Genomic DNA, 26,986 nt, shown 5'->3' with positions numbered 1-26,986 from the left:
CTTGTTCAGTCGGTCTTAAATGACAGCTACGGGAGAGAGAAGAATGCGCGACCCTGAGGGAATTTAGAGAGCAGCAGTTGTTTAGCGTGGTGTCTACCTGAAAATACATGATCTAAGTGATTGATAGTTGGTATTCAGCAGTCATAAAAGTATGCCTTAATTGACTTTGAAGAACTACAAAATAGTGATTTTGTCAGACAGCATAGGCAGCAGCTCTATAGAGATGAGATGATGACATGGAATTAAATAATAAAGTCATAAAATAAAACAAATGTAATATACACAACAACTTAAATATTTTATTAAAGTAATGTGAATAAATGATGGTTCATAAGTGATAAACAGTAATGGGCAGTCACTACCATCATTGTATTTTATTAATTGTTTTATTCTGTGTTGTTACAGTATTCAACCTACATAATGCATAGAGCATTTAATGTAAAAAAAACATCGAAACCGACATCGAAAATCGCTTAGCACTACTGACAAGAGTGAGAGTGAGAGGACTAACTGGTGTCTCCAAGTGGCCACACACCTCTCCAAAGCACGTTTCCTAAGTAATTTCAATGCACTTATATGACTCAAAGAACAGCCTTCAACTATAAGGTGCTGTTTTGAGCTCTTCTAGATGTGCCGTTGAGGAACTAGAGCAAGCACACTTGAAGTTGTTTTGTTTGGAACACAACCCATTGTCCCCGCCATTACACAATTACTGGTGTTGTTTACGCAATCCAAAAACCATTATAAAGCGCAATCTGGGTCAGGTGGGTATAATTTGAAAGCTTGTTCTATTGCCAACATGACTAGCTAAATTATAAAACACGATATTACAGTTTTAGGCTTTCAAAATGCAATTCAGGGAAACAGATCGTTATTTTGGTGCGCATAGAAAGGAGTCATGAGTGCATTCAGGTGCATGTACTGCGTCAAATGTTCTTCACAGTAGACAAACATATGCACTTTCTGTTCAGAATAACCCAGGGTATGACGCCATGTGATCTTGTAACTGTACCTTAAATATAGATCATATACGGAAATGTGAAGTACACATTTGGACTCATGGGTGTTTGGCTTGCTTGTATGACATCAAAACAGTATTTAGTTATAATCCTCAACGTCTCATCTTTCAAAATACATAGTGTCATTAATTTACAGCTTTCCCTCACTCAGTCAACAAAAAAAGTTGCCCAATTAGTGAGCGAGATGGGGGCAACTTCATATCGCGTGCGGTGTTCAAGTGCAGAACGGCTGTCAGTCGAAACCCATTCGGCGCTGTGAAGCGCAGAGCTTGAGGTCTGACGTCATGTGTAGCATGTTACTGTACAGCCACTGCGTTCAAATGTAGGCATTTATCAGTGCCCAAATCTGCAACTTTCTCTCATTCTCGTACATTAAATAAAACCCTGTTGTGGTCCTCATCCAATCAGAAACTGTGTTGGGAGGCTATTCAGTTCTTGTCTACAAAGTCACTGTCACATAGGCACACATGTATACTAATACATACGGACATCTCTTTTGACATCTGCTTAAAGGAAAACTCCACCCCAAAACTATCTTTTGTTTCATTAGTCCATTGATATAGTCCCAAAATGTTTTGCATGTCACAGCAATCAAGTTTTCAAGATATGCAACTTTCAAAATACAGAAATCGGCCTTTCTACAATAAACTAAAGGTCAATGGGAAATAATAGTGAAAACTGTACTTTACCATTACCTAGACCCTTGGGCCAGGGCAAATAATCTTATTCAAGTGTTTAAAAGCAAAAAATAAAACAAAAATAATATATATCTATATAGTCATTATAAAACAAAAACATTTTCAGTTGATTAATGCTTGAGGGTGAATCAGTGGACCAGGAGGTGCTTGCTGGGCTGAGCCATTACATCCCTGGATCAGAATCTCTGTCTATTAGCCAGGGACAATGCCTGAACCAGACTCCCACTACAGACCCATGAGCTCTAGCAGAGGGAGGGGCTGGAGAGACCAAACCCTCTGAAGAGAGTTTCCTCCAGATGTAGGGGTCAGAGAGGGGGCTAGAGAGAGCTCTGTGTCCTGATAAAGGCTGTCCTCTCACTGTGGCAGTTCAGCTCTTCACTGTCGGAATCAGAGCCCCCCAATGTTACCTGGTCCTCGTCAACCCACACGGTGGGGATCCCCTTATAGGATACCCTGCCCTGCCTCTCCCAGCCTAGCCCCAGGCCGAAGCCCCCCGAAGCCCATCCCCCCGTCTCCACAGACTGCAGTTTGGTCCTCCGGGCCCAAGGGGCGCCACCAGTGCGCAGCTGCAGCATAAAAAAGACCCCGGCAAAGGCTGCCAGGATGAAGGCACAGCTGAGCACAGCCAGGAGGGTGGCCAGAGGGGAGGACAGGGCCAGGCTAGGTCCTGGAGGCTCCCCCACTCCCCCACCTCCCTCTTGCTCTAACCCCACTGGGCTTTCCCCTGGTCCACCCACATCTCCCTGGAGGTCGGGGCCAGTGGGAGACTTGCGCTGGATCTGGTTCTGGTGCAGGCAGGCGGTGAGGACCAGGTGGCTGTGAGGGGGGCAAGAGAGGCAATCGCTGGGCCCGGGGCCGGAACAGGTGAGGCAAGCAGGGTGGCATGGCAGGCAGGACTGGACGGAGGACAAGTCCACCCAGTTGTCCAGGGACATGTTGAGGAGCTGGGGGCCCGTGGTGAAGCCGGGGGGACAGAGCTTCACACAACCCTGCAGGAACAGGGAGAAGCCTCGGCTGCACTCTGGAAAGGGTAGAGAGGGGAAGAGAGAGAGGAAGAGATGAGTGAGAGAAAGAGAAACACTGAGAAAGCAAGATGATACACACACATGGGGATGAGGTGCTGATTTTCTGAGCATTCAGTGGGGACAAAGGCTTGAATATACACCCACACACAAAAAAGCAAAAACATGCCACGAATTAAGCCTTTTTACACTCCTGTTATATGTGCAGGTTGATGTTTATTGTCATAAGTCTTGCCCTGGAGGCAGAACCGAGTGGTTTCGCTAGATGGGCCAGCTGCAAAGTCAAAATTGGCTATATCGTAGAAATGTATGAAAGCAAAAATGTGCGTTTAGGTCTTAATTTAAGGTTAGGTTTAGGCATTATGGTAAAACCGGGTGTACACTACACGACTTTCAAAATCCTAACATCGCTGAGCCTCTCACATTAAACGACTCTCTTTCCTGTGTTTTTTTGTCTTGCCAAAGTAGTGGTACGCACACTACACGATGTGGCACAGATGGGGTGTCACACACTACAAGATTCTTCACTTGGCCGTGAGGATTTTCGATACCACCACAATGTCTCACGAAAAAAATTTCAGTCAGACATTCACACCTGCCATACAGAATTAAAATATTTGGTCAACATTTTGATTTGAATAACATTGCTTGTGAACTTCAGAGGCGTTTTTCACTTTGGTTAAAGGCAAGTACAAATGCATCGCTCCTGCTCGAGAGTCTACACATTTTGTGTGATGCGAAACAACGTCATCATCTCACTGGATACTTCTTTTTGAAAGCTCTCATAGGCTATTGCTGATCACCTTTCTTAAAACTTGTCATTGCACATCTCACACTGCAAGAGCATTGAAGATTTTGTGCTGATAAAATCCAACATTTTTGAAAATATTGGGATGTCTGGAACTGCTCAAAGATGGAATCAGATTGTGTCGCTTACTCGCTCACATTAAACGAGTGTTGGGGCCAGCTCGCACCCCGAGTAGGCAACGAGATGGGAATTTTGTCTCTGATCTCAAAAACTATATTGGGGCCAAAACCGTGTTGTGTATACCTGGCTTTAGCAGTTTGGTGGAGGTTAAGCATAGGTTTAAAATCCGATTTGATAACTTTGTGGCTGTGCCAGCTAGTGACCACTCTGCAGAGCTGCCTCTAGTACATGAGTCATCTCAAAAAATGCCAACCTGCATCAGTTGGTAGAGCATAGGGTAGTGGGTTCGATCCCCGGGACCACATGAGTCATCTCAAAAAATGCCAACCTGCATCATATGCAGAACCCCACATCCACATGCTGAGTGTCACCAAGAGGCTTCTAATCCCATCTGGAATCTTTTAGTGCTACAGATGTCTGTGTGTCTTGGACAGTCAGTCTCACCGATGCAGATCTGCTGGGAGTCGAAGGTCTTGCAGCTGTTGTTGGAAGGCCGGGGGAAGTCAGGAGACGAGGGGTTATTGGAGCTGGAGCCCGTACCGTACAGGATCAGAGTAAACTGACTCAACTCACCTGGGAGGGGTGGAGGAGAAAGGAAGAGAGAGAGAGAGAGGGTGAACACATTTCAAATTCATGGGAGAAAGAATAACAGAAGGAATGAACAATTCAATACCTCTAAGAGGAGAGAATGGGTGAGTGTCAGAGAGATACTAATATGATGACGGTGAAGAGGTAGGTGAACTGACTGACAAACACAGGGAGAGGAGAACAATTGCTGATTAAGAACGAGCGAGAGAACTGATATGGTGTGGACAGGAATATGGATGAAGAGGAGGCAGAGGGAGTAAAGAGAATCACTCATCTTATTTCTCCTGCTGTGCTGAGACTGTAACAAACGACAGCAGAGACCTTCTGGAGTAAGGAGAAGGGAAAGGAGAGAGGAAAGAGGAGGGAGGAACCTCTCCCGTGTATGTGAGGAGGGGTATGAAGGTACACAGATGTCCTCTTACCATAGTCGTGTCCTTGTTCTGAGACGTTCTCAATCTCCAGGGTCCACTCCCCTCGAGGGTCCTCATCCCACATGTGGGTGGTCATGAAAGCCCAGTCAATAAATCCCTCTGGCGAATAGTCTTTAGGCCTGAAAAGAGGGGGAGAAAGAGAGAGACACAGAGAGAGTAGTTAGGGCTCACAGCCAAAAACATAGATATCATAGCAACCATCCTAAACCATGAAGGGCTCTTCAAAAACAATACCTCCCAGAATGGCTGCTAAAAATACACAGCACTTCAAGCAAACATAAATTAAAAACGACAAACACTACACTGTGTTATTCCGTGAATATGTTTATGTTTACCTGGAGGATGGTGTATCTATCAGACTGATATGAGGTTGATGAGGTTTCCTTTGTATTTGTACAGTAGGTGTGTGTGAGGGTGTACCTGGGAGCCAGCAGGGTAGAGCGTGTCCCTAGGGGGCTGATGAGGTGTATAGCCAGGTTTCCTCTGTGGTTGTAGGAGAGAGTGAGGCGGGCCTGGACATGCTCCAGAGAATTGACATACTCTGGTCTGCCCCAGCAGGAGTCCAATGTCTTACTGAACAGCAGCCGGCTACCTATGTCCCTCGGCTCTGAGAGCATGGTGAGGACACACTGGTGCTGTGGGCCCACGCTGGTCCAGTTCTGAGCCAGAGCCACCATGGCCCCCGCATCCAGCAAACCATACCCATACGAATGACTCACTGACAGAGACAGAAAAACCATTAGTGAAGTTCCAAAGAGTCAGAGTGTCCACTTATCATGTAGTTCAGTCAGCCAAGGCATGTCCAATGAGAGCTCTCCTGTTACCTTTGCGGCCCACTCCATTGGTCCTCCAGTCGTCAGTGCTGAGGTGGGCGGGGTGAGAGGTTCTCACCACCAAGTGCTGCATGTCCCGCCACGTCAGGTTCATACTATACAGAGAGAGAAAGATATGTACTCTTATATTAGAGATGTCCGAATAAAAGAGAGTTTATGAGACATTTCTAGAGAGAGAAAGAGAGATGTCCGTCCACATCAGGTTCAAAGTTCAGACAGATAGGAAAGAAAGACATGCAACACAAAAAGGTGGATACAAACACCACTAGAGACATGTCAATGTCAGTCACACACAGCAGTGAAATGGACGTGCACCTGGTCCATAAGGTTTTATCAGCAGTGTCCAGTAACAGCACCATAATAAAAGGCAGCCATAAAACACTGGTGTTTAATGGTGAGAGAACACAGTAACACCTTAAAGTAGTATAGCAGAGTACTGTACTGAACAGTAGCCCACGTAGAGCAGTCAGTAATGACGTCAAGCCGGGCTGCTAAAGGTTTTGTTCTTGAAGGACGCCAGGACGGGTCACCTTCCACTAAATAGAAGGGCCACATTAAACCTCTCCAGCTGATTTAGCAGGGAGCGGCAGTATGTAGGTAGGTAGAGCAGAGAGGACAAGAAGTTTAGGGAGCTCATGCCTTTGGAGTGAGCAGAGAAATGGAGGCCCGCGGGCAAAGATAATCAAACCATGAATCACATGGGTTTACAGCTCAACTCGCTGCCTGCGCCGGGCCGAGGCAGAAATAGAAGCGCTAGAACTGCTCCGCAGCTTGACAGAGGTAGTGGAAGCAGCAGACTCTCACCTCAACAACCTTTCACATCCATACACTCCCTCCGTCACCATTCACGTCTCACACTCATGTGTTATTAATGGACATCCCTCCATCCACTCAATGTCACCTCGCTGGAAAAACAGCGCTCTCCTTATTAAATGATTCAATCTCCATGAATTCCATCTGCTGGAGAAATGCAGGCAGATCTGTTATTATTGCTCTCTCTCAGGAAATACTGAGGTGATCTACACTTTGTGGAGAATTATTGGGTTTGGACATTCATTGTCTGTGAATGATAGGGTATATTGAAGCAAACTTCCTCCCTGCATTGACAACGCCCTTCTCTGTGGCTGCAGTGGCTGGAGGGTTGCAATAACTACCAGTATGCAGTACATACAGTGCATTCGGAAAGTATTCAGACCCCTTGACTTTTTCCTTTATGAAAACCTGATCCACCTAAGCGCACAGCCAAGACAATGCCAGAGTGGTTTAGGGACAAATCTCTGAATTTCCTTGAGTGGCCCCCGGCAGAGCACGGACTTGAACCCGATCGAACACCTCTGGAGAGAACTGAAAATAACTGTGCAACAATGCTCCCCATCCAATCTGACAGAGCCTCAGAGGATCTGCAGAGAAGAATGGCAGAAACTACCCAAATACATGTGTGCCAAGCTTGTAGCGTCATACCCAAGACTCGAAGCTGTAATCGCTGCCAAAGGTGCTTTATCAAATTACCAATGTAAATACTTATGTAAATGTAAAATTTCGGTTTGGAATTGTTTCTACATTTGCAAAAATGTATAAAATCCTGTTTGTTTTATGGGGAATTGTGTGTAGATTGATGAGAAAAAAACAATTTAATCAATTTTAGAATAAGGTTGTAACGTAACAAAATGTGGAAAAAGTCAAGGGGTCTGAATACTTTCCGAATGCACCGTATACTACTATACACACCTTTTGTCTTTGCCCAGTGACAGTGTTTGTGGGGGGACAGTTCGGACACATGCCAGGCATGCGCTAATGAAGATGTAGAGTGTATGAGCCTGAGGACTGACAGCTGACTGGATCTGACAGCCTATCAATAATGAGGGAGGAGATACAAAGAGATGTAGGCTACTATAGGAGTAGTCTACAGACCTGATCACCGGCTGGCCATGCCAGTCTCACAAGCCACCACACACTATTCTTTTCAGGGCAGTTGTCTTATTCTATTGAGATACTATATGTTCTACTGAGAGACTAGTTAAACAGAGGTGGTCTACTGTTCTTGGGGGGGCTATCCTCCTGTAGGTTTTCGCTTCTACCCCAGTTGTAACTAACCTGATTCATCTTATCAACCAGCCAATTATAAGAATCAGGTGCGCTAGATTAGGGTTGAAGCGAAAGCCTACAGGATGGTAGATCTCCAGGAACAGGGTTGGAAAGCCCTGTTCTAGTAAGAGATGACAGGTTAACAGAGATATTAGCGTGTAACTGAGATACTGCTGGTCATTTGACATTATTTCACTATTCAAATAATATCATTACATTTTTTTCGGGTAAAAAAAACAAAACAAAATTAAACATGCTCTGGACCAATCAGAATGACGCGAATGCACATGGCAGAGGTAAACAGTGGACAGGATGCTTTTCTACATAGTTTTTCGCCACGATAGAACTGATTCTGTTACAAAAATAGTTTCTGGTGAGTATTTTGCATAGATCTGTCAGGTCTAATTGAAACTCTGTATGCGCCCTGTAGTTGCTATTTGAAGTGGGTGGAAATAGCATACTGATGTCAGGGCAGACAAGGGCTAAACGCGCAGCAGTAGGTCAACGGGCGGTTATAAAAAACTACATTCAAAAATGTGTTGTTTTATTAAATAAAGTATTTCAAATGCCACATTGTCAAAATAAGCCTAAAAATAAATTATCCAAAAATGAACACTCACTCAAGTTATCGAATACTAACGACCGTTCGGATTTCCAGATAACCGCGCCCATCCCTAAACAGAGGTAACTCACTTGGCCTCCAGAGCCAGGGCGATGATCCCAGCAGCCAGGGGGGCCGATGCTGACGTCCCCGTGTGGGTGTCTGTACACTTCTGTCTCAGGTCTGTGGTCACCTAGGGGAAGAGAGACAAGAAAAAAGAACGGTCATATAGATTCCTACAGAAAAACGGGCTGATCTCACATGCAAATGGAACAACTCATTTAAACGCATTACTTATCTATGCAAAATAAAGAGTTGTGAGTATTTTGACATTGGGTGACTTCTGCCCAGGAGGGACAAAAAAAATGATAGAGAAGAAAGGGAGGAGGCTCAGCAACGTCCAGAGTGTTGTACCTGTTGTCAGAGGCAGAGTTAATGAGGCATGTCTGGAGCAATGTGAAGACACATCAGGTATGACAGGCAGAACGTTAGCTAATCAACCCACTCAGTGTGTGTGTGTCTGTGTAACTTACAAGCTACTGTATGCCCCAGAACACTGAAAATACTACGGTCTAGTGAACACATCTCTTTAGAACCACGCTGAAAAGAGATGGCGTTCATTTTAGGGTATCAAGACTGGTTCTTACAGCTTACATCACTGGAATAATGACACAAAAGCAGAGGATCTTCCACGAACTGAATCCATGAACTGAAACACCACCTGCAACTTGGTCCTGTCACAAACATTGTGACTGGTTATTGTCTTGTAACCGTACCGATAACAGAGTGTAAACATTGCGATTGATTGCTTGTTGAGACAGCAAGCAGCAGAAGTGCATTAGTTGGAGCGTTGTGCCTTCAGTTAACCACCTCAGAGTAAGACAATGACACTGCCAGACTGAGAGACGTGTTTGTTCACCTGCAGCAGCCCTCTGGTGTGTTTGGGAGGAACGCGAAGAAAGCATTGAGTTGCAGGAGGATTCATATTAGTTGTGGTCAGGGAAGAGTGGTGTATATTAGTCACTACAGTTTGGTATATTAGTCACTATAGTCATATTAGTCACTATAGTGACTACATTAGTCGCACTATATTAGTCAATCGTTTGGAATGAATCACTATCTGTTTCAAGTGGAGTTTTACGCTGCTGTGTGTTTGTGTTTCAGTGTCAATCTGTTTCTATGAGGTTTCCTCTGATGTGTGTTGGAGCGATCCTAGAGGTGTGTGTGTGTGCGTATCAGAGGTACTTGCTAAATGTTTCTGGTTGAGGTTGAAGTGGGTGTGTGGGTGTTTCGATATGCTTCATTATTAGGAGACGGTTTTATGTTGTACTTTCTGCTTTGTTGTATGTGATAAAGATCATCCTGGATCTCGAGGGATTGCTAATGATGACTCACATCATCTGTTTCTCATTGGGGTTTCTAGAGCTGAAAATGCATGGAAGATGTGTGTGTGTGTGTGTGTGTGTGTGTGTGTGTGTGTGTGTGTGTGTGTGTGTGTGTGTGTGTGTGTGTGTGTGTGTGTGTGTGTGTGTGTGTGTGTGTGTGTGTGTGTCAGTACTACTCACTATCTGTTTCTCGTTAGGGTTCCCAGAGCTGAAGGTGGTGGCGAGGGTGGAGGAGCAGGCCTCGCTGTACCAGGGCACCATGCCGTACTGGGTGGTGCTGCTGATGGACAGGGTGTAGATGCTGTTGGTGTAACCATCACAGTTACAGCTGTCCTTCTCACGACCACCGTTCCCCGACGCCCACACAAAGATGGAGCCCAGCCCGCCGCGGCCCTGGAAATGAACACATATAGGCAAGGATGACACACGGGTATCTACACAAAAAAAGACAGACAGACAGACAGACAGACAGACAGACAGACAGACAGACAGACAGACAGACAGACAAACATAGAGACAAACAGTATAGACAGACAGACAGACAAAGACAGCCAGACAAACATAGAGACAAACAGTATAGCAGACAGACAGACACACAGACAGACATACAGTATAGCACACAGACAGACATACAGAGACATACAGTATAGCACAGACAGACACAGACACACAGAGACATACAGTATAGCACAGACACAGAGACATACAGTATAGCACAGACAGACACAGATACACAGAGACATACAGTATAGCACAGACAGACACAGATACACATAGACATACTGTATAGCATAGACACATACAGAGACAAACAGTACAGCACAGACAGACACACAGACATACAGAGACATACAGTATAGCAGACAGACAGACACACAGTGACATACAGTGTAGCACAGACAGACACAGACACAGAGACATACAGTATAGCACAGACAGACACAGACACAGAGACATACAGTATAGCACAGACAGACACAGACACAGAGACATACAGTATAGCACAGACACAGAGACATACAGTATAGCACAGACAGACAGACACATACAGTATAGCACAGACAGACACAGACACACAGAGACATACAGTATAGCACAGACAGACACAGACACACAGAGACATACAGTATAGCACAGACAGACACAGACACACAGAGACATACAGTATAGCACAGACAGACACAGACACACATAGAGACATACAGTATAGCACAGACATACAGAGACATACAGAGACAAACATTATAGCACACAGACACACAGACACATACAGTATAGCACACAGACAGACATACAGAGACATACAGTATAGCACACAGACATACATACAGAGACATACAGTATAGCACAGACACACACAGACAGACAGACAGAGAGAGAGAGAGACAGAGAGACAGACAGACACAGACACAGACACAGAGACATACAGTATAGCACAGACACAGAGACATACAGTATAGCACACAGACAGACATACAGAGACATACAGTATAGCACACAGACAGACATACAGAGACATACAGTATAGCACACAGACATACATACAGAGACATACAGTATAGCACAGACACACACAGACAGACATACAGAGACAAACAGTATAGCACAGACAGACATACAGAGACATACAGTATAGCACACAGATATACATACAGAGACAAACAGTATAGCACAGACAGACATACAGTATAGCACACAGGCATAGATATAACACGCACGCACGTTCAAGTGTGTGTATGTGGAGAGATGGATGCAGATGGAGTTTGTGTGTGTGTGCGTGCATGCATCTGTATGTGTGTGAGTTTTCAGTTGAGAGACTGATAGTGTGAAATATTGCACCAGACAAGGATGTTTACCCCTCCATCCTGTGAAAGCCTTGACATCCTTTCACTGGATGTGATATGCTGTTGTATTCTTTCTGACACACACTGCACTGCTGCCGGCATAACTCTTATTAATGCATCATGAACTATATGGTAGACTACTGCTGCGAAAAAGCCAGTTAAAAATGATCACTTCATCACTGAAGTTAGTTCGATCGCATCCCACAACTGTCCCAGACTGTTTGGAATATTTATTTCCAACGCAGAATAGGTCTATTTTTGTACTATAGGGGATAGTAGATTGACATATGCTAATGCTTTTGCTGTTCGGTAGGCCTACTCATCTTGTTGGCTGACGAAAACTAAATGTGGACAGTTTTTCCAATGTATTTATTTATTTAACCTTTATTTAACTAATAACAAATTCTTATTTACAATGACAGCCTACCCCGGCCAAACCATAACGCAGACGACGCTGGAACAATTGTGCGCCGCCCTATGAGAGTCCCAATCAAGGCCGGTTGTCATGCAGCCCGGAATCGAACCAGGGTCTTTAGTGACGCCTCTAGCACTGAGACACAGTGCCTTAGACCGTTGCGCAACTCGGGAGGGCATGATTGTACTGGACTGGTAGGAGGAGCAGCAGCTGCATGATGATACAGTATAATATTATCTACTGAATACACATATATCCAACTTCTCTCCTTCTGTCATCTCCATAAGGAGGCCATTAGTCACAACTGGGCCATTCCATCATAACAATGGAAATGCAGGCATATCACAATAAAGATACACTTTGAAGCTTTTTCTTTTCAGAACCAAATATATAAGAGGAGCTACATACTGAGGAGAAAATATCCTTCAGATGGAGAGTACAGAGAGAAAGGAGAGAAATAGAGAGTGCAGAGAGAAAGGAGAGTGGGAGAGAGAAGAGGAAGAGGGAAAACAATAGAGATGGAGAAAGACAACATTCAACAATGAAAAGGATATGGATATAGCAGAGCGGCACTGGATGGGCATTTGACATTATTTCACTGTTCGAATAATATCACATTTCTTCGGATATAGTCGAAATTCACAATAAATAAAAAAAGTGACTCTTGTCCAGCCAGAATGATGCAAATGCACCTGGGAGAGGTAAACACAGGACAGGCTGCTTTTCTCCGTAGTTTTCCGCAAAAAGTAACAGGTCATGGTATATATATATATATATCCTTTAACAATGTCACAAGGAAAATCTAATATTGAATTTATAACAACACTTTTTCCATAATAAAAATAGGCCTATCACCCCCCCCCCCAATTTATTTAACTAGGCAAGTCAATTAAGAACAAATTCTTATTAACAATGACGTCCTACCCCAACCAAACTCAGACAACGCTGGGCCAATTGTGCGCCGCCCCATGGGACTCCCAATCACGGCCGGATGTGATACAGCCTGGATTTGAACCAGGGACTGTAGTGACACCTCTTGCACTGAGATGCAGTGCCTTAGACCACTACACCTCTCGGAACCCCACTAAGTAATCGAATACTAATATCCGTTCGGATATCCGTGCTCATCCCCAATGGAGAAATAGAGGGATTGATTGAACATGTGAAAGAGGTTGCATAAAAGAGCAGGGGCTAGAAAGAGATATGACGGGAAGGAGGGGCTAGATAGGCACACACTGTGTTGTGCCTCAACTCCAGCTGAGACTGAGATGAGAAACAGTAGAGGTGGGAGTGGGAGTGCCAACGACATGAACAAAACAAATCGTATCTCACACATCGCATTACAGTACTGCTTAGGGAATGCGCCCACAGTCTTTACGGATCTAAAGAAGTGCTGTGAGAATGTTATTTTCCAATCCCTATCCCCTGTAGAGGGTTTGTCCCAGCGTGTGACTCAGTGGGACTCTCCTGCTCTCTTCCAGCTCACCAGTCCTGATACCTTAAAAAGAAGACCATCTCTTTTCAGCATGGTTCTACTGATGCATTGCTTTGTTTTCTTATGGATTAAATCTAAATCAACAGGTATTCCCCAGTTCAAATCATTATGGGAATCTTTTCAGTAAAACACAAAATGTCCTGTTTTGCTGCAGGCTATTATTTTCTTTCCATCGGTCCATTATCCTAGGAGTGTTAGATGTGAGATTTATGTTATATGAATCATATTTCTTACATTGAAACTGTCATGTATTGTCATATATTGTCATGTCTTGTCCCTGTGCTTTCTCTTCTATTCGTTTCCCCCTGCTGGTCTTATTAGGTTTCTTTCCCTCTCTCTATCCCTCTCTCTCTCTATCGTTCCGTTCCTGCTCCCAGCTGTTCCTCATTCTCCTAACGACCTTGTTTACTCTTTCACACCTGTCCCCTATTTTGCCCTCTGATTAAGTCTCTATTTCTCTCTCTGTTTCTGCTTCTGTCCTTGTCGGATCCTTGTTTGCTGTGCTGTGTTCTTGTTCTGTCCTGTCGTGTTTTGCCTTCATCAGATGCTGCGTGTGAGCAGGTGTCTCTGTCAGCTATGGCCTGCGCCTACCCGAAGGGACCTGCAGTCTGTGGCCGCTTATCCTGTTATTCCCCTCTACAATCTAGAGGATTTCTGTTATCCCCGTTTGGACATTTCCTGTTAAGGATTCAGGATTTGTTATTTTCTGTTTGGACTTGAATAAACTCAGTTTCTGTTAAGTCGCTTTTGGGTCCTCACTCACCTGCATAACAGAAAGATCCGACCAAGAATGGACCCAGCAACTACAGATTCTCTCTACTCTGCTGTCGAGTTCCAGGGAGCGATGCTAGGCAGACACGAACAGGAATTGTCTGCTGCTCGACATGCCGTTGAGACCCTGGCCGCCCAAGTCTCCGGCCTCTCGGAGGAGATTCACAATCTCCGCCTCGATCCACCGGTTACCTCCTGTGCTTCCGGGTCTCCGGAGCCCAGAATTAATAACCCACCTTGTTACTCTGGGGAGCCCACTGAATGTCGCTCGTTCCTTACCCAGTGTGATATAGTGTTCTCTCTCCAGCCCCACACGTACTCCAGGGGTATTGCTCGTATCGCCTACGTCATATCTCTCCTTACTGGACGGGCTCGTGAGTGGGGCACGGCTATCTGGGAGGCAAGGGCTGAGTGTACTAACCAGTATCAGAACTTTAAGGAGGAGATGATACGGGTTTTTGATCGTTCTGTTTTTGGGAAAGAAGCTTCCTGGTCCCTGTCTTCCCTATGTCAAGGTAATCGATCCATAACGGATTACTCTATAGAGTTTCGCACTCTTGCTGCCTCCAGTAAATGGAACGAGCCGGCGTTGCTCGCTCGTTTTCTGGAGGGACTCCACGCTAAGGTTAAGGATGAGATTCTCTCCCGGGAGGTTCCATCCAGCGTGGATTCTTTGATTGAACTCGCTATTCGCATAGAACGACGGGTAGATCTTCGTCACCGAGCTCATGGAAGAGAGCTCGCGTTAACTGTGTCCCCCTCTCCCCGACACTACCATCTTCCCCACTGGCTCAGGTGTTGAGCCCATGCAGCTGGGGGTATTCGCATCTCGACTAAGGAGAGGGAACGGAGAATCACCAACCGCCTCTGTCTCTATTGCGGTTCCGCTGGTCATTTTGTCATTTCATGTCCAGTTAAAGGCCAGAGCTCATCAGTAAGCGGAGGGCTACTGGTAAGCGCTACTACTCTGTCCTCTCCGTCAAGTTCCTGTACTACCTTGTCGGTCCATCTACGCTGGACCGGTTCGGCAGCTTCCTGCAGTGCATTAATAGACTCAGGGGCGGAGGGCTGTTTTATGGACGAAGCCTGGGCTCGGGAACATGACATTCCTCTCAGACAGTTAGGGGAGCCCACGGCCATGTTCGCCTTGGATGGTAGTCCTCTCCCCAGTATATTATGTGAAACACTACCTTTAACCCTCACTGTATCTGGTAACCATAGTGAGACCATTTCTTTTTTGATTTTTCGTTCACCTTTTACACCTGTTGTTTTGGGTCATCCCTGGCTAGTGTGTCATAATCCTTCTATTGATTGGTCTAGTAATTCTATCCTTTCCTGGAACGTTTCTTGTCATGTGAAATGTTTAATGTCTGCTATTCCTCCTGTTTCTTCTGCCCCCTCTTCACAGGAGGAGCCTGGTGATTTGACAGGAGTGCCGGAGGAATATCATGATCTGCGCACGGTCTTCAGTCGGTCCAGAGCCACCTCCCTTCCTCCTCACCGGTCGTATGATTGTTGTATTGATCTCCTTCCGGGTACTACTCCCCCACGGGGTAGACTAGACTCTCTGTCGGCTACCGAACGTAAGGCTCTCGAAGATTATTTGTCTGTAGCTCTCGACACCGATACCGTGGTTCCTTCCTCCTCTCCCGCCAAAGCGGGGTTCTTTTTTGTTAAGGAAGAGGACGGGACCCTGCGTCCCTGCGTGGATTATCGAGGGCTGAATGACATAACGGTTAAGAATCGTTATCCGCTTCCCCTTATGTCTTCAGTTTTCGAGATTCTGCAGGGAGCCAGGTTCTTTACTATGTTGGATCTTCGTAACGCTTACCATCTCGTGCGCATCAGGGAGGGGGACGAGTGGAAAACGGCGTTTAACACTCCGTTAGGGCATTTTGAATACCGGGTTCCGCCGTTCGGTCTCGCTAATGCTCCAGCTGTCTTTCAGGCATTAGTTAATGATGTACTGAGTGACATGCTGAACATCTTTGTTTTTGTTTACCTTGACGAGATCCTGATTTTTTCACCGTCACTCCAGAATCATGTTCAGCACGTTTGACGTGTCCTCCAGCGCCTTTTAGAGAATTGTCTTTATGTGAAGGCTGAGAAGTGCGCTTTTCATGTCTCCTCCTCACTTTTCTCGGTTCTGTTATTTCCGCTGAAGGCATTCAGATGGATCCCGCTAGGGTCCATGCTGTCAGCGATTGGCCCGTTCCTAAGTCACGTGTCGAACTGCAGCGCTTTCTCGGTTTCGCGAATTTCTATCGGCGTTTCTTTCGTAACTTCGGTCGAGTGGCAGCTCCTCTCACAGCCCTTACTTCTGTCAAGACGTGCTTTAAGTGGTCCGTTTCCGCCCAGGGAGCTTTTGATCTCCTCAAGAAGCGTTTAACATCCGCTCCTATCCTTGTTACACCTGACGTCACTAAACAGTTCATTGTCGAGGTAGACGCGTCAGAGGTGGGCGTGGGAGCCATTCTGTCCCAGCGCTCCCATACTGACAATAAGGTCCACCCTTGCGCGTATTTTTCTCATCGCCTGTCGCCGTCGGAACGTAACTATGATGTGGCTAACTGCGAACTGCTCGCCATCCGCTTAGCCCTAGGCGAATGGCGACAGTGGTTGGAGGGGGCGACCGTTCCTTTTGTCGTTTGGACTGACCATAAGAACCTTGAGTACATCCGTTCTGCCAAACGACTTAATGCGCGTCAGGCTCGTTGGGCGCTGTATTTCGCTCATTTCGAGTTCGTTATTTCTTATCGTCTGGGCACTAAGAACACCAAGCCTGATGCTTTATCCCGTTTCTTCAGTTCTTCTGTAGCCTCTACCGACCCCGAGGGAATTCTCCCTGAGGGGCGTGTTGTCGGGTTGAATGTCTGGGGAATTGAGAGACAGGTAAAGCAAGCACTCACTCACACTCCGTCACCGCGCGCTTGTCCTAGGAACCTTCTTTTCGTTCCCGTTTCTACTCGTCTGGCCGTTCTTCAGTGGGCTCACTCTGCCCAGTTAGCTGGCCACCACGGCGTTCGGGGTACGCTTGCTTCTATTCGCCAGCGTTTTTGGTGGCCTACTCAGGAGCGTGACACGCGCCGTTTCGTGGCTGCTTGTTCGGACTGCGCGCAGACTAAGTCCGGTAACTCTCTTCCTGCTTCTGCTCCTGCCCTTGCTGTGTCTCAGTCTGTCCCCAGCCACCGCATCTCTCCTGGTCCTGTTCCTGCACTTGCTGTGTCTCAGTCTGTCCACAGCCACCGCCTCTCTCCTGTTCCTGGTCTTAGCCTTGCTGTGTCTCAGTCTGTCCCTAGTTGTTACTCTCCTGGCCTGTTTGGTCCTGATTGCTCTAACTCTTACAGTTCTCTACCCGTGTCTCATTTTTATAATAGTAATTGCACTAGATTCCCTCTTCATCGTTTCCCGTTACGGTCCTGAGGAGAGGAGTTGGGTTCTATCTCGGGACGTGCTGGACCGTTCGCTGATCAATGATTTCCTCCGTTGCCGCCAGGGTTCCTCCTCGAGTGCGCCAGGAGGCGCTCGGTGAGTGGGGGTACTGTCATGTATTGTCATATATTGTCATGTCTTGTCCCTGTGCTTTCTCTTCTATTCGTTTCCCCCTGCTGGTCTTATTAGGTTTCTTTCCCTCTCTCTATCCCTCTCTCTCTCTATCCTTCCGTTCCTGCTCCCAGCTGTTCCTCATTCTCCTAACGACCTCGTTTACTCTTTCACACCTGTCCCCTATTTTGCCCTCTGATTAAGTCTCTATTTCTCTCTCTGTTTCTGCTTCTGTCCTTGTCGGATCCTTGTTTGCTGTGCTGTGTTCTTGTTCCGTCCTGTTGTGTTTTGCCTTCATCAGATGCTGCGTGTGAGCAGGTGTCTCTGTCAGCTACGGCCTGCACCTACCCGAAGGGACCTGCAGTCTGTGGCCGCTTATCCTGTTATTCCCCTCTACAATCTAGAGGATTTCTGTTATCCCCGTTTGGACATTTCCTGTTAAGGATTCAGGATTTGTTATTTTCTGTTTGGACTTGAATAAACTCAGTTTCTGTTAAGTCGCTTTTGGGTCCTCACTCACCTGCATAACAGAAACTCCCTCTCCCCACATTCTTACAGCGATGGCTATCCTCTATTCCCTTCCTATCTAAATCTAACTCTGTGTCAGCGATTTTGCTCCCAATTCTCCTCTGCCATTTGTCATTGCAGATTTGTTTCAAGTTTCAACGTTTATTGGCCACATGCACAACAGGTGTTGCGGAATTCCAAGATGGCGTAGCAGTCAGATGTATTTGCCGTTCGTCTTGTCGTGTCCCATGTATATATATTTTTATATATTTTCTTCCCATATCTTTTTATATTTTTCTAAACCCTTACTTCAAAATACTCTCCTGCAACCCGCCTCACCCAATGTGGTGTGGACCTGCTTTTTCTCTTAACGTATTTTTCTTTGCCTCTTACTGGAATATCTCCAACATAAACTAGCCAGCTAACTAGCCAGCTAACGGTCATCAGCTAACCTCTAGATCGGAAAGCTCTCGCCAGTTTGTACAACGCGATTCAACCATAGCATACCGGACCTATTTTTCTCTCCATATCCCCGGATTCCTATCGCAAGCTCTGAACCTTATCACCTTCCGACCTTCGCAGCTAACGTCCCCTGAATGCTAGCTGTCTAGAGCACAACGAACGGACTTTTGGCTTACGAGGCCCATCGAATACATTCCGAAGTCACTAGCTAGCAGTCAGCTATCCTTTGCTAGCGGTCATCAGCTACCTTTATCCCGGACAACTCTCACCAGTCTGTACAGCGTGACTCAAACCAGAGCTAGTAGGACTTATTCTCCTCGATATCTCCGGATTCCTACCGCAAGCTCTGAACCTATTTTTAAAATTTTAAAAAGCTTTTATTATGATACGTTTTATTATTTTTTCTCCACCTGGAATTATAGCAGCAACCGACCCCTGAACGCACAGCCGCTAATCTGCGGCCTGCTAGCTGTCTAAAGCACATTGGACTTCTGGCTTAAGAGGCCCTTCGGACATATTTATTTGGCCACTATACACATTTTGCCAATTGGCCTGGTTTACCACATGGAGCCCTGCTGATCCGTCCACTGATGTAACTTCACAAGGGGGCCACAACAGACTTCCCTCCGTCGCGTCATCCCTCTAAGGCCTTTCTGTTAGCCTGCTAGCCCCGTGCCGCTAGCTGCCTGAAGCACTGGACTTGTATGATCACCCAGCTACGCATGCCTTTCCCTAACGTCACCATGCCGTGTCGATTGCTGTTCTGGTTTGTAACTATTGTTTTATTTCACTGTAGAGCCTCTACATTTACATTTACATTTAAGTCATTTAGCAGACGCTCTTATCCAGAGCGACTTACAAATTGGTGCATCCACCTTATGACATCCAGTGGAACAGCCACTTTACAATAGTGCATCTAAATCTTTAAAAGGGGGGGGTAGAAGGAATACTTTATCCTATCCTAGGTATTCCTTAAAGAGGTGGGGTTTCAGGTGTCTCCGGAAGGTGGTGATTGACTCCGCTGTCCTGGCGTCGTGAGGGAGTTTGTTCCACCATTGGGGGGCCAGAGCAGCGAACAGTTTTGACTGGGCTGAGCGGGAACTGAACTTCCTCAGTGGTAGGGAGGCGAGCAGGCCAGAGGTGGATGAACGCAGTGCCCTTGTTTGGGTGTAGGGCCTGATCAGAGCCTGGAGGTACTGAGGTGCCGTTCCCCTCACAGCTCCGTAGGCAAGCACCATGGTCTTGTAGCGGATGCGAGCTTCAACTGGAAGCCAGTGGAGAGAGCGGAGGAGCGGGGTGACGTGAGAGAACTTGGGAAGGTTGAACACCAGACGGGCTGCTGCGTTCTGGATGAGTTGTAGGGGTTTAATGGCACAGGCAGGGAGCCCAGCCAACAGCGAGTTGCAGTACTCCAGACGGGAGATGACAAGTGCCTGGATTAGGACCTGCACCGCTTCCTGTGTGAGGCAGGGTCGTACTCTGCGGATGTTGTAGGGCATGAACCTACAGGAACGGGCCACCGCCTTGATGTTAGTTGAGAACGACAGGGTGTTGTCCAGGATCACGCCAAGGTTCTTGGCGCTCTGGGAGGAGGACACAATGGAGTTGTCAACCGTGATGGCGAGATCATGGAACGGGCAGTCCTTCCCCGGGAGGAAGAGCAGCTCCGTCTTGCCGAGGTTCAGCTTGAGGTGGCGATCCGTCATCCAAACTGATATGTCTGCCAGACATGCAGAGATGCGATTCGCCACCTGGTCATCAGAAGGGGGAAAGGAGAAGATTAATTGTGTGTCGTCTGCATAGCAATGATAGGAGAGACCATGTGAGGTTATGACAGAGCCAAGTGACTTGGTGTATAGCGAGAATAGGAGAGGGCCTAGAACAGAGCCCTGGGGGACACCAGTGGTGAGAGCGCGTGGTGAGGAGACAGATTCTCGCCACGCCACCTGGTAGGAGCGACCTGTCAGGTAGGACGCAATCCAAGCGTGGGCCGCGCCGGAGATGCCCAACTCGGAGAGGGTGGAGAGGAGGATCTGATGGTTCACAGTATCGAAGGCAGCCGATAGGTCTAGAAGGATGAGAGCAGAGGAGAGAGAGTTAGCTTTAGCAGTGCGGAGCGCCTCCGTGATACAGAGAAGAGCAGTCTCAGTTGAATGACTAGTCTTGAAACCTGACTGATTTGGATCAAGAAGGTCATTCTGAGAGAGATAGCGGGAGAGCTGGCCAAGGACGGCACGTTCAAGAGTTTTGGAGAGAAAAGAAAGAAGGGATACTGGTCTGTAGTTGTTGACATCGGAGGGATCGAGTGTAGGTTTTTTCAGAAGGGGTGCAACTCTCGCTCTCTTGAAGATGGAAGGGACGTAGCCAGCGGTCAGGGATGAGTTGATGAGCGAGGTGAGGTAAGGGAGAAGGTCTCCGGAAATGGTCTGGAGAAGAGAGGAGGGGATAGGGTCAAGCGGGCAGGTTGTTGGGCGGCCGGCCGTCACAAGACGTGAGATTTCATCTGGAGAGAGAGGGGAGAAAGAGGTCAGAGCACAGGGTAGGGCAGTGTGAGCAGAACCAGCGGTGTCGTTTGACTTAGCAAACGAGGATCGGATGTCGTCGACCTTCTTTTCAAAATGGTTGACGAAGTCATCTGCAGAGAGGGAGGGGGGGGGAGGAGGAGGATTCAGGAGGGAGGAGAAGGTGGCAAAGAGCTTCCTAGGGTTAGAGGCAGATGCTTGGAATTTAGAGTGGTAGAAAGTGGCTTTAGCAGCAGAGACAGAGGAGGAAAATGTAGAGAGGAGGGAGTGAAAGGATGCCAGGTCCGCAGGGAGGCGAGTTTTCCTCCATTTCCGCTCGGCTGCCCGGAGCCCTGTTCTGTGAGCTCGCAATGAGTCGTCGAGCCACGGAGCGGGAGGGGAGGACCGAGCCGGCCTGGAGGATAGGGGACATAGAGAGTCAATGGATGCAGAAAGGGAGGAGAGGAGGGTTGAGGAGGCAGAATTAGGAGATAGGTTGGAGAAGGTTTGAGCAGAGGGAAGAGATGATAGGATGGAAGAGGAGAGAGTAGCGGGGGAGAGAGAGCGAAGGTTGGGACGGCGCGATACCATCCGATTAGGGGCAGTGTGGGAGGTGTTGGATGAGAGCGAGAGGGAAAAGGATACAAGGTAGTGGTCGGAGACTTGGAGGGGAGTTGCAATGAGGTTAGTGGAAGAACAGCATCTAGTAAAGATGAGGTCGAGCGTATTGCCTGCCTTGTGAGTAGGGGGGGAAGGTGAGAGGGTGAGGTCAAAAGAGGAGAGGAGTGGAAAGAAGGAGGCAGAGAGGAATGAGTCAAAGGTAGACGTGGGGAGGTTAAAGTTGTCCAGAACTGTGAGAGGTGAGCCGTCCTCAGGAAAGGAGCTTATCAAGGCATCAAGCTCATTGATGAACTCTCCGAGGGAACCTGGAGGGTGATAAATGATAAGGATGTTAAGCTTGAAAGGGCTGGTAACTGTGACAGCATGGAATTCAAAGGAGGCGATAGACAGATGGGTAAGGGGAGAAAGAGAGAATGACCACTTGGGCGAGATGAGGATCCCGGTGCCACCACCCCGCTGACCAGAAGCTCTCGGGTGTGCGAGAACACGTGGGCGGACGAAGAGAGAGCAGTAGGAGTAGCAGTGTTGTCTGTGGTGATCCATGTTTCCGTCAGTGCCAAGAAGTCGAGGGACTGGAGGGAGGCATAGGCTGAGATGAACTCTGCCTTGTTGGCCGCAGATCGGCAGTTCCAGAGGCTACCGGAGACCTGGAACTCCACGTGGGTCGTGCGCGCTGGGACCACCAGATTAGAGTGGCCGCGGCCACGCGGTGTGGAGCGTTTGTATGGTCTGTGCAGAGAGGAGAGAACAGGGAAAGACAGACACATAGTTGACAGGCTACAGAAGAGGCTACGCTAATGCAAAGGAGATTGGAATGACAAGTGGACTACACGTCTTGAATGTTCAGAAAGTTAAGCTTACGTAGCAAGAATCTTATTGACTAAAATGATTAAAATGATACAGTACTGCTGAAGTAGGCTAGCTGGCAGTGGCTGCGTTGTTGACTTTGTAGGCTAGCTGGCAGTGGCTGTGTTGTTGACACTACACTAATCAAGTCGTTCCGTTGAGTGTAATAGTTTCTACAGTGCTGCTATTCGGGGGCTAGCTGGCTAGCTAGTAGTGTTGATTACGTTATGTTGCGTTAAAAGAACGACAATAGCTGGCTAGCTAACCTAGAAAGTCGCTCTAGACTACACAATTATCTTTGATACAAAGACGGCTATGTAGCTAGCTATGTAGCTAGCTACGATCAAACAAATCAAACCGTTGTACTGTAATGAAATGAAGTGAAAATGTGATACTACCTGTGGAGCGAAGCAGAATGCGACCGGGTTGTTGAGTGTTGTTGAGTGCGGAAGTTCTATTCGGTAGACGTTGGCTAGCTGTTGGCAGTGTCTCCTACGTTAAGGACGACAAATAGCTGGCTAGCTAACCTCGGTAAATTAAGATAATCACTCTAAGACTACACACTCTAAACTACACAATTATCTTGGATACGAAGACAGCAAAGACAGCTATGTAGCTAGCTAACACTACACTAATCAAGTCGTTCAGTTGAGTGTAATAGTTTCTACAGTGCTGCTTATCGGTGGATGTTTGCTAGCTGGCTAGCTGCTGGGCAGAGCAGTGAAGACTACATTAGGACGACGAAATACGATAATTACGCAATTATCTTTGATACAAAGACGGCTATGTAGCTAGCTAAGAAGAAATTGCTAAGATTAGACAAATCAAACCGTTGTACTATAATGAAATGTAATGAAAATGTTATACTACCTGCGGAGCGAAGTGCGGATGCGACCGCTCGCTCCAACCCGGAAACCTCTAGCACTGCTCAACACGCCTCGGCTAACAATTTAGTTCCACCCCCCACACACGCAGTGACATCACCTGGTTTAAATGCTATTTCTAGAGACAATATCTCTTTCATTATCACTATATACACAGGTTTACCCCCACTGTATTTTGTCTGTACATTATGCCTTGAATATATTCTACCGTGCCCAGAAATCTGCTCCTTTTACTCTCTGTTCTGAACATACTAGGAGTCCAGTTCTGTTAGCCTTTAGCTGTACCCTTATCCTACTCCTCCTCTGTTCCTCCTGTGATGTAGAGGTTAATCCAGGCCCTGCAGTGTCTACCTCCACTCCCATACCTCAGGCTCACTCATTTGTTGACTTCTGCAACCGTAAAAGCCTTGGTTTCAGGCATGTTAACATTAGAAGCCTCCTCCTTAAGTTTGTTTTATTCACTGCCCTAGCACACTCCACCAATCCAGATGTCCTAGCAGTGTCTGAATCCTGGCTTAGGACCACCAAAAACCTTGAAATTTCCATTCCTAACTATAACATTTTCCAACAAGATAGAACTGCCAAAGGGGGCGGTGTTGCAATTTACTGCAAAGATAACCTGCAGAGTTCTGTCTTTACTATCCAGGTCTGTACCCAAACAATTTGAGTTTCTACTTCTAAAAAATAACCTTTCCAGAAACAAGTCTCTCCCCGTTGCCGCTTGCTATAGACCACCCTCTGCCCCCAGCTGTGCCCTCAACACCATATGTGATTTGATTGCCCCCATCTATCTTCTGAGCTTGTGCTGCTAGGTGACCTAAACTGGGACATGTTTAACACCACAGCCATCCTACAATCTAAGGTTGATGCCCTCAATCTCACACAATTTATCAATGAACCTACCAGATATAACCCCAAATCCGTAAACACGGGCACCCTCATAGATATCGTCCTAACTAACTCACCCCCAAATACACCTCTGCTGTTTTCAAACAAGATCTCAGCCATCACTGCCTCATTGCCTGCATTGTAATGGGTCTGCGAGCAAACGACCACCCCTCATCACTGTCCTACGCTCCCTAAAACACTTCTGCGAGCAGGCCTTTCTAATCGACCTGGCCGGGGTATCCTGGAACGACATTGACCTCATCCCGACAGTAGAGGATGCCTGGTTATTCTTTAAAAGTGCCTTCCTCACCACCTTAAATAGGCATGCCCCATTATTCAAAAAATGTAGAACCAGGAATAGATATAGCCCTTGGTTCCCTCCAGACCTGTCTGCCCTTGACCAGCACAAAAACATCCTGTGGCGTTCTGCATTAGCATCGAATAGCCCCCGTGATATGCAACTTTTCAGGGAAGTTAGTAACCAATATACACAGGCAGTTAGGAAAGCTAAGGCTAGCTTTAAAAATAAAAAAAATTGCATCCTGCAGTACAAACTCAAAAAGGTTCTGGGACACTGTAAAGTCCATGGAGAAAAAGAGCACCTCATCCCAGCTACCCACTGCTCTGAGGCTAGGAAACACTGTTACAACCGACAAATCCACTATAATTGAGAATTTCAAGAAGTATTTCTCTACGGCTGGCCATGCTTTCCACCTGGCTACCCCTATCCCGGTCAACTGCCCGGCACCCTCCACAGCAGCCCACCCAAGCCCCCACCATTTCTCCTTCACCCATATCAAGATAGCTGATATTCTGAGACAGCTGCAAAATCTGGACCCCTACAAATCAGCTGGGCTAGACAATCTGGACCCTCTCTTACTTAAATTATCTGCCGAAATTGTTGCAACCCCTATTACTAGCCTGTTCAACCTCTCTTTCGTATTATCTGAGATTCCCAAAAATTGGAAAGCTTTCCCCTTTTTCAAAGGGGGAGACACTCTAGACCCAAACTGCTACAGACCTATATCTATCCTACCCTGTATCTCTAAGGTCTTCGAAAGCCAAGTTAACAAATAGATTACTGACCATTTTGAATCACATCGTACCTTCTCCGCTATGCAATCTGGTTTCCGAGCTGGTCATGGGTGCACCTCAGCCACGCTCAAGGTCCTTAACGATATCATAACCGCCATCGATAAGAGACATTACTGTGCAGCTGTATTCATCGACCTGGCCAAGACTTTCGACTCTGTCAATCACCACATTCTTATTGGCAGACTCAACAGCCTTGGTTTCTCAAATGATTGCCTCGCCTGGTTCACCAACTACTTCTCTGATAGAGCTCAGTGTGTCAAATCGGAGGGCCTGTTGTCTGGACCTCTGGCTGTCTCTATGGGGGTGCCACTGGGTTCAATTCTCGGGCCGACTCTCTTCTCTGTATACATCAATGATGTCGCTCTTGTTGCTGGTGATTCTCTAATCCACCTCTACGCAGATGACACCATTCTGTATACTTCTGGCCCTTCTTTGAACACTGTGTTAACTAACCTCCAGACGAGCTTCAATGCCATACAAATCTCCTTCCGTGGCCTCCAACTGCTCTTAAAACGCAAATAAAACTAAATGCATGCTATTCAACAGATCATTGCCCGCACCTGCCCGCCCATCCAGCATCACTACTCTGGACATCTCTGACTTAGAATACGTGGATAACTACAAATACCTAGGTGTCTGGCTAGACTGTAAACTCTCCTTCCAGACTCACATTAAGCATCTGTAATCACAAATTAAATCTAGAATTGGCTTCCTATTTCGCAACAAAGCTTCCCTCACTCATGCTGCCAAACATACCCTCGTAAAACTGACCATCCTACCGATCCTTGACTTTGGCGATGTCATCTATAAAATAACCTCCAACACTCTACTCAGCAAATTGGATGTAGTCTATCAGAGTGCCATCCGTTTAGTCACCAAAGCCCCATATACTACCCACCACTGCGACCTGTACGCTCTCGTTGGCTGGCCCTCGCTTCATACTCGTCGTCAAACCCACTGGCTACAGGTTGTCTACAAGTCTCTGCTAGGTAAAGCCCCGCCCTATCTCAGCTCGCTGGTCAACATAGCAGCACCTACTCGTAGCACACGCTCCAGCAGGTATATCTCACTGGTCACCCCCAAAGCCAATTCCTCCTTTGGTCGCCTTTCCTTCCAGTTCTCTGCTGCCACTGACTGGAATGAACTGCAAAAATCACTGAAGCTGGAGATTCCCATCTCCCTCACTAGCTTTAAGAACCAGCTGTCAGAGCAACTCACAGATCACTGCACCTGTTCATAGCCCATCTGTATACAGCCCATCTATCTACCTCATCCCCATACTGTATGCATTTATTTTGCTCCTTTTGGACCACAGTATCTCTACTTGCACATCCATCTTTTGCACATCTACCATTCCAGTGTTTAATTGCCATATAGTAATTACTTCTCCACCATGGCCTATTTATTGCCGTAACTCCCTTATTTGACCTTATTTGCACTAACTGTATATAGACTTTTTTTCTTTTTTTCTACTGTATTATTGACTGTATGTTTTGTTACATCCATGTGCAACTCTGTGTTGTT

General features: G+C 46.8%; 1 protein-coding gene across 3 annotated transcripts in view; it reads right to left on the bottom strand.

Moving 5' to 3' along the window:
• Positions 1–285: 285 nt before the first annotated feature.
• The window catches only part of LOC124002179 (furin-like), a 188,652-nt gene continuing 161,951 nt past the window's right edge, over positions 286–26,986 (bottom strand). For all 3 annotated transcript variants that reach the window (XM_046309524.1, XM_046309517.1, XM_046309532.1), the window contains 7 exons: positions 9,771–9,983; positions 8,298–8,398; positions 5,511–5,614; positions 5,107–5,404; positions 4,678–4,805; positions 4,112–4,240; positions 286–2,738 (listed from right to left, as the gene is read on the bottom strand). In XM_046309524.1, coding sequence (XP_046165480.1) covers positions 2,035–2,738; positions 4,112–4,240; positions 4,678–4,805; positions 5,107–5,404; positions 5,511–5,614; positions 8,298–8,398; positions 9,771–9,983 — 1,677 coding nt within the window. In that variant the 3' untranslated portion in view covers positions 286–2,034. The remainder of the gene's footprint in view (positions 2,739–4,111; positions 4,241–4,677; positions 4,806–5,106; positions 5,405–5,510; positions 5,615–8,297; positions 8,399–9,770; positions 9,984–26,986) is intronic.

Source organism: Oncorhynchus gorbuscha, linkage group LG02 (assembly GCF_021184085.1).
Source record: "Oncorhynchus gorbuscha isolate QuinsamMale2020 ecotype Even-year linkage group LG02, OgorEven_v1.0, whole genome shotgun sequence".
NCBI lineage: Eukaryota > Metazoa > Chordata > Actinopteri > Salmoniformes > Salmonidae > Oncorhynchus > Oncorhynchus gorbuscha.
The sequence above is the reverse complement of the archived record's forward strand: the minus strand, read 5'-3'. Positions and strand labels throughout refer to the sequence as shown.